Source organism: Gobio gobio (assembly GCF_949357685.1).
Source record: "Gobio gobio genome assembly, chromosome: 11".
Classification (NCBI taxonomy): domain Eukaryota; kingdom Metazoa; phylum Chordata; class Actinopteri; order Cypriniformes; family Gobionidae; genus Gobio; species Gobio gobio.
The window spans coordinates 37,554,795-37,567,524 of record NC_137104.1 but is presented as its reverse complement, the minus strand read 5'-3'; the positions used below and the strand labels follow the sequence as shown (position 1 = coordinate 37,567,524).

At 38.5% G+C, this 12,730-nt stretch overlaps 1 protein-coding gene across 1 annotated transcript in view; it reads left to right on the top strand.

Annotated features, from left to right (window-relative positions):
• Nucleotides 1-10,585, top strand: part of nudcd1 (NudC domain containing 1) — a 42,029-nt gene extending 31,444 nt beyond the window's left edge. Inside the window, exons 9-10 of the mRNA XM_079829015.1 lie at nucleotides 9,299-9,458; nucleotides 9,962-10,585. Coding sequence (XP_079685141.1) covers nucleotides 9,299-9,458; nucleotides 9,962-10,248 — 447 coding nt within the window. The 3' untranslated portion in view covers nucleotides 10,249-10,585. The remainder of the gene's footprint in view (nucleotides 1-9,298; nucleotides 9,459-9,961) is intronic.
• Nucleotides 10,586-12,730: the final 2,145 nt, after the last annotated feature.

Genomic DNA, 12,730 nt, shown 5'->3' with positions numbered 1-12,730 from the left:
ATTTACAGTAAAAACCTTATCAGGAACTTACTTAACCTTATGAGGGCAAAAAAAAAAAAAAGCAAAATAATCGTAATCGAGGTAAAATGTTCAATTAATCAAGGTTTTTATTTTTGGTCAAATCGTTACAGCCGTACTACTTGCTTAATGCAAGCACTATATAGGATAAATCAGAATATAGGATTTACACTATTATACTTTATCAACACAAATTGATAGTTCAAACAGCCACCCACAAATATAGTCTATAAACAAAGCATCCGGCTGTCTTTGAGTTGACATGAACAAAGGTTAAAGTTACTCGTCAGGCTACAGAAGAATACCATAATTCCTCTGTTCATTAGGCCTAAGACATCGAGAGTCACGCAGACCTATATCAACCCAGCTTTAACACAGAATCGCTAAAATTTCACAAATCACGTTTTCAGGGGAGCCCATGTCTTATTAAGGGAGCCGACCCCGTAGTTCACACCCTCCATGCACCGATTGCTGCTGACAACAAAGTCAGCAAAGTCTCCATGTTATTGTTTACACTGTCATCGAGGCTGGTCTGTTATCATCTTCTGGTAGCTTAATGGTCTTTTGAGAGGGGCTTGACGTATCAGGGATGGTCCAGAAGCCCCAATCAGGGAGCGAATGTGGGCAGCCACACTTCTTTTTCAAACATCTCTGTTTTGGTCCGTCTACACTGAAACGCAACCCTGGAGTTTTCCAACTAAAACGGAGTCTGCAGCATTTCCAAAAGTCTCTGTTTTCGAGGGAGTAATGTGGACAGCAGACGTAACCATAGGAGACATTATGCGTTATAAAACGAAACCACACTAGTGTAAATGTAGCCTTCGAGATCATGTGATGTATTTTCCCTTAAATTTTATTTTCCTTAAATTTTCTTTACTTGTTCTTGAAAAGGTCGCAAGTTTACCTTCGTAAAACATGTATAAACACTGCTAAATTGAGCATTAAGCATCTTTGTATCGGAAGATCTATCAATTTATTATAGACCCCCGGCATGTTGGTGCCCTGAACGACCAGCTATATCACCTACAGGACCAGTCAGCTCTGCTTTTAGATCTTAAAGATTTCATTGCTTTCAGATCAATGTTTAAACTGCTACTGACCTGATGCAGCTGATATTCTGTTTAAGTTCCCATAAGAGGCTCATGATCTGTGCTATAGTGTTGAAATGAAATAAGCTGTGATTTAAGAGAGTGTGAGGACAAAAGCGCAATATTGATTTTTCTCTCTTGGTCTTGTGCTGCAAGTAACATTCCTGCACTTGATGGTTCGGCACAATCTAACGCTAACTGTCGCTTTGACATGTAATCAAGGGATCAGTCACCAAAAAGGGAAGTGGCTGAAAGCAAAGTCAGTAATATTATGATGGCTTACTTGTAGATTTCAATAGGTCTTTCATGCCAGAAATCGCATTTAATCGCAATAAATAATTTTCACCTCTGAACTCCTCAAATAATTTAATTATAGGTACAGCTGTGAGAATAAAGTCAAGTCACTCTAGTCATTTATATGTATACTATACATATTCATACAAGATTAAATGAAAGTCTAATTACACCAGATTATGAATAGTTAGTAAATTATAGCTTTTAAAACAAAGGAGTTTTTTAGACTTTTATACATAAAAAATAATAATAGTTGGAGAGTTGATAGCATAAATTATTTTAAGAAACATGGATGCTGGATACAAACTTAACTGTATTTTGTATAACTTAAATGAACAATTCATATATAAATTAGTGGTGGGCTGTTATCGGCGTTAACGTGCTGCGTTAACGTGAGACTCTTAACGGGCGATAAAAAAAATATTGCCGTTAATCTATTCTCAAAGTTGGGTTGGGAGCTGGGTCTATACTACGCAGGCTATGATGACTTTTACCTTGATATTTTAGCGCGGATGTATACCAAGCCGAATTGCACTGTAGGGGCGAGAGAACGAGTCTTCGAACCTGTGTGTATGCCTACTAGTGTTGTCAAAAATATCGACATTTCGCTATGTATCGATACTGAAATATCTGAAACTATACAATAGTAATTTTCTACAGTATCGATATCAGCTGCGCTCTCCTCTCCTCTCCGACCGACAGCGAGTTGACACGCACCCGCCTCCTCTCATTCAGTCCAGTTAACCCTCTGAACATGGCGAAGGGGTGTTCTGTTGGATTTTTCCGCATGACAGCGTGTTAGTTGCACACAAAGTTAATTCTACTAATTCCCGCAGATTTCGCGCTCGCATCTGAAGCGCACACACACATACTGTAATAAAGCCGCCTCTGACATACAAGTGCAAAAATGAGCTCCTTTTTCCAGCTTATTAATGGTCAAATACACTCAAAAATGTCTCAATGCCCATCTTGGTGAGTTTTAACGTAAACACAGTCGTAACCAACTCACAGGAACAGTGTTTAGAGGGAATATGGAGTATTTGAAGCTGCAGCAGTAGTCACATCGGTCAATTTATTACTCTTATCAGGTGCATTCACAGAGTACAATTGCGTTTTCGCATGACGCGGCGTGAGTGTTGTTTCTTTTTAACATTACTGTTATATTTTATATTTTCTCAGTGTTACAAATTAAAGTTGTCCATTTCCATGGGCGTTGGAACCAAGGTGTGGGACAAGACCCAACCACTTTTTACGATCAATGAAATTGGACCCATTCACTTTTACCATCAGCACATGTCTGTTTACTTACCCCTAACCGATAAACACTTATTATTAAACACGTTTGATGCTTTATTTTCACTTTTCTAATATTTTCTTCATTTAAAAAAAAGAAAGAAATGCCTTTCTGATCTGATATGTGATGGGAAAATGGAGCGAGTTCGGCAAAAGGCGGTTTCCAACCGCGGGTAGATTTGCGTCAAAACTTGATGCCATGCGTCTTACCCCTACACTATTGCCTCTCTCTGTGATAATGCGATTTCCATAATTTTGTCTTTCCCAACCAGACGTTTAGCAAACAAAGGCGTATATTTGTACAGTACTAAATGTAAATGCATCTAGGCTCCAGTAAAAAAAAAAGAGAGAGGACCCACCCACATTTCTTTTTGCTTCCGACGCCTGCATGTCCATTTCGCAAAACTTCGATATTTACTAGAGTATCCAATCTGGGCCGTTGAATGAGCACGTGCATCCGCGTCACAATCAAATAACCAAAATATCGAGGGAGCACGCAATCATTAAGATTAGATTGTGTTTTGTTGTTAAGTGATCTATTATGACGTGGATAACATACTTGTCGGCACCGATAGCATTGTGGGTAAGTGCGTCGCCATGTAGTGCTTTTGTGCTTCGGGAGACCTGAGTTCGAGTCCTGCCTCATGGACTTTTCCCAATCCCGCCCCCCTCTCTCTCCCTTCTTACTTCCTGTCTAGCTACTTTCCTATGCTAATAAAAGGCAAAAACGGCAATACTAAATCTTTAGAATGTAACATACTTGTTAGCAGTTGAATTTTAAAACAATTTATTAGAACAAGTTAACTATGGTCGGAAAAATCTGTAGGGAAGTCTGGAAATTTGAGTCTGGAAAAGTATGGAATTTTGAAATGAAAATTGTGTAGGAACCCTGGTGTTAGAAGAAGCTGGAAAAATGGGCAAGTGTAAGGATTTGAGTGAGTTTAAGGGCCAAATTCTGATGTATAGACAACTGGGTCAGAGGATCTCCAAAACTGCAGCTCTTGTGGGGTGTTCCCGGTCTGCAGTGGTCAGTATCTATCAAAAGTGGTTCAAGGAAGGAACAGTGGTGAACCAGCAACAGGGTCATGGGTGGCCAAGGCACTACATGGCACCAGCATGCACTATGGGAAGAAGGCAAGCTGGCAGAGGCAGTGTGATGCACTGGGCAATGTTCTGCTGGGAAACCTTGGGTCCTGCCATCCATGTGGATGTTACTTTGACACTTATCGTCTACCTAAGCATTTTTGCAGACCATGTACACCCTTTCATGGAAATGGTATTCCCTGGTGGCTGTGGCCTCTTTCAGCAGGATAATGTGCCCTGCCACAAAGCACAAATTGTTCAGTAATTGGATTGAATTAACATTCTTCTAAATATCTTATGTTCTGCAAAAGAAAGAAAGTCATACAGGTTTGATTAAAACAACAACAACTGGATAGTGGGCCAAGTTAGTAGCCAGGCCATTGGGAAATCAGAGCCTGCTTTGTTATATGTATATCTTCCCCTCTCCTATTTATAGTAGGTTCATCATTTTTTTGTTGCAAATCCGTTTGACACTTAAAATACACATGACAACTGTTTGCTATATATACATTTTCATTTTGCAGACACTTTTAGCTAAAGCATTTGACTCCACTGTTACTAATAATAATAAGAAGAAGAAGAATATTAATTACATATTAATGTTAATGTTAATAATATTAATAAAAAAAAAGAAAAGCATTAAAAGAATAATAATCATTAATATTATTATTGTTATCCATTATGATCATCATTTCCTGCCTTTTTTAACTTAATACAGGTCTTCTCATCCTACATTTTTCTTCTGTGTGTACATGCAGTACATTTTGTAAAGGCTTTCAAATGTTTTTTTTTTTCTTGTGCCATAGAATAAAATTCCCTGTAGACCCAGTCCCTCCCCCCATTTCCTCTCTTCCTCTCACATCTAAATCACTTGCATTGATGCAGCGAAACAAACTGACCTTTTCTGAGTGCACTCGCTCACAGATTGCAAAGCCGCCTCTCTCCAGGTACTGAGGAGAGCCGTTCCCATGTCGACCTCTTCAGAGATTGCATGTTTGTGTCCCGCAGTGGGTGCTGGAGCAGACCTGAAAGAACTTGTATTTCTTTTTGTGTTCCTGAAGAGTGGCACCTCTCTTTAGAGACACACACTCATCTTTCAACTAAAGCCATGACGGCAACAAGGGAAGAAGAGGGTCTGACATTCACTGTATATCTGAATGATGTGTATCTCAAGAGCTCCTCACCACCATTTAAGATAAGCTTTTCTTTTCTTTCTGTTAAACGGACAGAATAATGCTGGAGATGCTGTGATGGCTGGTTATTGTAATATTTAAGATGAGATCTGTAGTAAAATGGTTAACCCTTCAGCTGTGACTTGAATTTCTTTTTTTTTTTTTTTTACTTGATTTTTAAAATTAAGATTTTGTTTTTCCAAATAGTGTTTGTTTTCCCTACCAGAATAGTTTTGGAACCTCAGTTTTAGGCATTGACACATTTCACGATTCGATTTATAAGCCTTCGATTCGATTTACTAATACTGTAAACTATGAAGGGAACCCCAGTACATCACTATAATATTTAAGGTTACAATTAACTGATTTGTAGGCTACTTGCATTTAAATTACACATAAGGAAGTCTTTATAATAATTATGTTATAATAATACAAGACACTCATTTGTTTGTTTTTTGACACTCTGTGGTCATTAAAAATCCCAGGATGTCCTTCGATAAAGAGTAGGGGTGTAACCCCGGCATCCTGGCCAAATTTGCCCATTGGCCCCTGTCCATCATGGCCTCCTAATCATCCCCATATATATACGATTGGTATCATCCCTCAGTCTCCTCTCCACCAATCAGCTGGTGTGTGGTGGGCGTACTGGCGCAATATGGCTGCCGTCGCATCATCCATGTGGATGCTGCACATTGGTGGTGGTTGAGGAGATTCCCCCCTTCTATGTAAAGCGCTTTGAGTGCCTAGAAAAGCGCTATATAAATGTAACAAATTATTATTATTATAATTATTAATATAAACAATTAAATGGAGGCTGTCATAAAAACATGACTGATTTATTCAAACATAGGGCTGCATTAATTGAAGATTTAAGGAGAAAGTACATTTTTCTAGCTGACTAACAAGTTTTTGGACATTGAATGGCTTTTCTGAGGTAAAAAAAAAATTTGTAAACGTAACATTACGTTAAATTGTTTACAAGCTGTTTACGTCTTTCCTCGGTTGAAACACTAATTGAGCGATTACATGGATTTTGGTAAGTTGTACTGTATCTTTCAACATACCTTCTGATGTTCATTCGTGTTTATTTCATGCTTTAACTAGCAATAAAGCGGAAGATATTATCAGTTCACATGCTTTTTGTGCTGCCTCTTTGCTTTTTATGTTTTGGCACACATAAAAGAGTGCCAAAACAGTATTTACTGTTGGAATTTAGTAATAAAATTGACAGAATTTAAAAGCTGAGACGTGTTTTAGAAGTAACAAATCGGAAAGATTATTGCGATTTATTAGATGTAAAGTTTTGTTCATTCATCAACTGAAAACATTCTTGGGATTAAAAGCAGCACTAGGTAACTTTTCAACCTTTATAATATATTTTCAAACCTCTTGTGATGATACATCGACTTACAATAGGTTGAATGACACGTCTGCCATAGCCTGACGGGGTCTGTATCGTTTTTAATTGTACTTTTAAACTTCGGGTTTCGGGTTGTAACCCGAGAACAAAAAGAACTACAAAATTCGACTGCTTTACGGCATATACGTCACTTCCACCGACACCCCCACTTCCTTAAATTCGGACGTGCGAGAAAAACTATCATTTGTTTGCCGAATGTTATAGTCATGGCCGAAGCAGCACAGAAAAATAAGAAAGCAAAGGTTTTGTCGGAGGAAAGCAAAAAGAGGAAAAGAGAAAGTGATGGGATTAAAGGCAGGACGAGAATCAACATTGGGCCAGCGTTTGCTCGTTGGCGTGAGCTGGAGGACGAGGGGCTACATTCTTGCAAGTAAATACATAAGACGAATAAAATCATATTTTAGGATACCTAACATGTCTGTGATATTGGTTTATTTGTCTTTCCTCAAGCTATAATGCAAATCGATTTTTCAAATTTGCAGATTCATCTATGGTAGCTTGATATTATAATATTGACGATATATGGTTACTACCTACCACTCAAACATTGAATTGAAGTATCATATAGATTCTGTAAAACGGGAACCAATAGACTAAGTTACTATAATGACGCTGGCTTGTAAACGTGAGCATCGCGATCATTTGGCGTTTGAAAAAAATAAAACCCATGAAATTATATTCATATGACATGCTGAAACATATGCCACTGTACCTGGGATGAAGACATTTCACACGCGACGCAAGCAGAACACCTGCATGTGAACTCCTCCTGCAGTGTTCAGGGCTATCATGGTTGTCATGTCAACAAATGCACTTGCGATGCATCCCCTGATGTAGAATATTACGACAGTAGTAGAGGACAATACTGTTTCCCAACTGGAGGGGGACCCCGAGAGCAAAACCTACCTAGTGCTACTTTAAGAATCGATATCGGTACTTTAAAATAAGAATCAATTAAAATCAAGAAAAGGATGTTTTTTACCCAGCCCAATCATTTATTTTTGATTGTGCTGATTAAAAATTTTACACCAAGGTAAAGTTAATTAGCCGCCTGACATGCAGTTTTTTTTTTTTTTTTTGTGGTGGTGGTGGTGGTGGTGGTGGATCAGTGTAAATATTGGCATGCCAAGTAAAAATCTGAACCACAGGCCAGCCCAAAAAAAAATCTTTATTGTTGAGCTCTTCACATCCACTGCGTTCATGAATTTAACATGAGACTCAGTGATGTTCTTGTGAAGCAGTTCTGGCACAGCCAGGTGCCCATTTGTGGAGAGCCTTAAACATTTCGACCTCTCACCGAGAGACCAAACAGTAGCAAGTGAGATTCTGAGATTAATGAAAAAGGATTTTTAAAGGATTAGTTCACTTTAAAATTTGAATTTCCTTATAATTTACTTATCCCCATCCCATCCAATGTTTGTGTCTGTCTGTCTTCAGTTGAAAAGAAATTAAGTTTTTGAGGAAAAAAAAATGTGTGAAGTCTAATACAAACACCAAATCTCCAACTTCAAATTTGTCCGACATAGTTGTTTAACCATTTTTTGCTAAAGGATGTTTGCATTAGTCTTCGCACAAGCGCCTTGCAAAAAGAGCCAGGACTTTTTTTTTTTTATATATATATATAACTCCAAATTTTATTCGTCTGAAAGAAGAATGCCATATACACCTAGGATGGCTTGAGGGTGAGTAAACATTTTTGGGTGAACTAACCCTTTTAACTAATTCCAGACTAAATCTGTTGGGACCGGTTTCTTGAGGTAACTTAGCAGCATTTTATGTCCGAATGAAAGTGTTGGCCGTTTTAAGAGGCATTTGAGCATGTGAAGCTGTCACCACTTGTGAATAGCGACCATCACATATTGCTTTGAATTTAATGTGCAGTTAGACTAGTGAGCAGAGCAAGATGAGGTTTCAGAAATGGTATTTTTAACGAGAGCCAGCATTCACCAAATGGATTTTTTGGACAAGTGTAAAAGCAGAGGTACAAAAACATCACTTGAGAATTGAAGATATAACGCTTATCATTTTCAGTACAACATGAAAACCGTTGTGATTCATAACTAGACAGAGATTTTACTTCATGTCTGTGACGATAATGATTGACTTACAGCTGCCACCATCTTGCATTGCTGTTGTTTACTCTTAATGGTTCAATCCTGCTGTCGTTTCAGACGGGCGCCTCATAATGGGATCTTTTTATGAGAATATGTATGAAGATTTTTTTTCTTTCACATTTCATTTTCTGCTAGAGTGACGGCATAATAGACAGACAGCACAATGAAAATTTGAGTCAAAAGAATTCAATATCCATTCTGCTTCCCAGCCTTCATCTCTACTGAGAAGATACCATCTTAAAGAGGCAACAGCACAGAGAATATAGTTATATTTTGCTATGTTGTTTTAACATTTTTTTTAACAAGGTATAGACAAAACTGGTCATTTTACATATTCTTCAGATGTTTTAGTTTGTTTTAGGATTTTTTTAAATACAAAATTGACTAAAGACAAATGAAAGCTGTTCTTTTGAACAGACATGGTTTCCACACAAAAAAAAATCTAGCACAAATGTTTTCAACTTTGATAATTATAAGAAATGTTTCTTTAGCACCAAATAAGCATATTAGAATGATTTCTGAAGAATCATGTGAAGACTGGAGTAATGACTGCTGAAAATTCAGCTTTGCCATTGCAGGAATAAATTACATTTTTAAAATATATTTAAAAAGAAAATGCTTCTTTTAAATTGTAATATTTCACAATTTTACTGTTTTTACTGTATTTTCGATCAAATAAATGCTGCTTTGGTGAACATAAGAGACTACTTTCAAACGCATCTTACCAACCCTAAACTTTTAAATGGTAGTGTTTTTTTATTTTATTAGATACACAGATCATTTTTAATTATTTACATGCCTTTTATTGACCTTTAGGTGAGCATGGGAAGCCACCAGTTCCTCTTCTCTGTGCATATTGACCCCTCTGAGATGCCTGCTTTCTGCTTACGGCACGATGTCGATGCACTGCTCTGGCAGCCCCGTCCACACCAGGACAACAATATATGGGAGCACATTTCTACTTTTAACGCACTCGGTAAGACAAGTTGTTTGTGAATAATGTGAAACATCCCTTTAAATCTTTTAAACTTCCTTCTGATTGTGTTTTTTTTTTAATAAGCGGGGGCATTTTTTTTTCAGTTCACATTTATTTGTATATCGCTTTTCATAATATATATCGTTTCAAAGCAGCTTTACAGAAAATGCATGTGTCTACAATTTAGAGTGATCTGTTATCAGAGGTGACTGTCCAAATTAAGTATTTCTAAAATGTACGCAGTTAGCTAACAAAGTATTAATTTAAACAGTGTATTAAATTAAGGCAGAATCAATGAGATCATTGAAGTAATTAATACATGTTAACAAATAATTAGGATATATAGCAGAATTTAGCATTGGTGCATGTTGATTCAGAGCTGTGTCATCTGAAGTCCTCGCAGGAGTTCAGACTTCAGATTATATTTTTAATGTCTAATTAGACATTGAGATGATGTTTTGCAAAAATCGTATAAATATTCTTTCATCTTATCCCACATTTAGGTTATGTTCAGGCTTCAAAACGTGATAAAAAGTTTGCGACCTGTGCCCCCAACTTCTCCTACGCAGCCCTTTGTGAGTGCCTCAGGCGTGTCTTCATTTACCGTCAGCCTTTGCCGGTGGACACGGTGCTCTTCAACCGGAAACAGGGTCGTCAGGTCGGGCAGGTCGCCAAACAACAGGTAGCCAACGTGGACACCAATGACCCCGTACTTGGATTCAGGGCCACTAATGAGAGACTGTTTGTCTTGACTGCCAACAACCTATTTGTGCTGAAAGTGAACAATTAAAATTCTCCGGTATTTCTGCTGGATGAATTGACAATTCTGTTCCAGGGTTGGTTGCTAATAATTAGATTTCATTGGTATACATTCAACTTATCCAGTACACGACTGTCATATTGTCAGTTGGTATGAACTTCTCTAATGTATCAGTGTTTGTGTGTGTTAGTACTTGTCTTTATATGTAAAATATTATGCTCATATGCTCCTCCACAGAGACAATCTAGAGCATGAATGTTGCATTGCATTCCATTAGAATGATGGATACATAAAATAAATAAGCATCTGTAAGTCCCTGTCTGTTTTCCGTTTGTAGTGGGGGTTTTTTTTTAAAAACATTTTGACCAAAATCAGTGCAAAAGTCGTTGTTTCCTGCAGACCACGACCCCATCAGAACAAACCTGTGACCCTTTTTGACATAGCAATTATTTCACCAGACATGAGTCAGCAGTCAAAGATCAACATGAGAATTCATCAAAATTGTACAAACATGTTGTGGCATATTTCAGAAAAAGAAAATTCTATATTACTTGATCATGTATTTTAAATAGTAATAATTTAGAAATTAAATTTATTTAAAAATAACTTAATTTAAAAAACATTAATTAATTTAGTACTTAACTTTTCTGTTTAAATGTATTTATATAGTTTTATTTTGCATTATAGTTTATATATTTAGCATATATAAAATAATTTGATGTCCTTTTTACCCGTTACATGTATTTACTATAGTAATAATTAGAAATTATGCATAATTATATACAGCTAACCCTAAACGTCTCGTTTTTTTTGGCCTGGTATGGCAAGGCAATGGCATTCACTATCCAGTGGGCCATACTCCCCCAAAGCAGACAAAGAGCTGCTCAGAGCTGAATCTCTGCATGCAGGGCATGTACTGGACACAGAAATGACAAGGATGTATCTGGTTCATCCTGAGGCAGCGTTTGCAAGTTCCACCATTTGGTCCCTAAAATGGGTAGTGAGAACTTTGGGCACATAGCCCGGCCAGGGTCTCAGGATCATGTGCGAGTATGCCAGATCGAAGTCAAGGCACGTTTTGCTGACAGAGAACACCTGCAGGTCCCCAAACCTCTTGATGGAGGTGAGTGTGATCAGGAGTCATCTTCAGTGAGAGGGCCCTAAGCTCGACTAACTCCAGCGGCTCAAAAGGGGCTCTCTATAGGCCCAGCAAGACCACAGAGAGAACCCATGATGGAATAAGGCATGGCCTAGGAAAGCCTCTGATGAACCAGATTACCAGGTCATGCTTCCCTGAAGACTTACCATCCACTGGGTCATGATGTGCCTAAATGGCGGCCACATACACTTACAAGGTGGAAGGGGACACCCTGCACTACAGCCTCTCTTTCAGGAAGGAAGGCACTGACCAGACTGTGCATCTCTATGGGTCCTCCACTTGGGAAGAACACCAGTTCGTGAAAAGCCTCCTTCAAAGCATACAGCCTCCTTGTAGGGAGCTCTGGCTTGAGTGATAGTGTCAGTCACAGTTGGTGATAGGCCACTAAGGTCTACCACGTCCTGTCTAGGGATGGGCATTTCAAGCAAAAATTATATTCGACGATCGCTGGGAATTATTCGATTTTTATTCGAAAATCGCAACTCCTCCCCCGCATGCACGCATGTAAAGGCTACACGCATATAAACAGAGAGAGAGGGGGAGAGACCATTCACACTCTCAATCTGTAGGATAACAAACTGTTTAATTCATTAGGGAATAGGCTATATCAACTCAAGCCATATATATTTATTGTAACATGCTGAAACATATGACTGTAATGTGACATCGCCACAAGTTACCTGATAAATGCCACAAGTCTACAGCGTGCGCGTGAGACGATGTGTTAGTCTCAGGGCGTTTTAACTCTGACATTTTAGTTCGGAATGGGGCACGGTTAGCATGAAAATTGCTAATGTGAAAGCTTACCTACAGAGCTTGGTGTGCACTGAGGTACCGAACCCGAGAACACACAACCGGAGTTCGGTTGCTCTCGGAGCTGAGCCGTGATTCACGTGAATGTGCAAACAACAGGTGCGCACTTGTTCTTGAAGAAAACAGAAACCAGCGCATGCGTTTTAGCCGATTACAATGTCATTAGTTCAATAACATACACGTAAGAGATGATAGTGTTGATGATTTACCCTGGATACGATCGCGAGAGCGAGCCTGCAGTGTATTCGCGCATAGAGTGCAATCAGGGCAGCAAATTAATGGCAATTCACAGTCTCCTCAAAAGAGTCTGTTTGCAAGCATCAAAGCCGCCTTCAAGGGACACACATACGATAAACCCAAGTGTCGTTTACTCAGCTGCACATAATAGCACCAAATTAATTGAAAAAATCCCAATATATTGACCCGCGCTCTGTTTTCTATCACGCCCGTGCACGTCTGTGATGACGTAAGATGAACGCAAACGCATCAGGGTTCAAGTTGAGTGTGAAACCAGACCAACTGCGGAGGGAAGAATCAGAC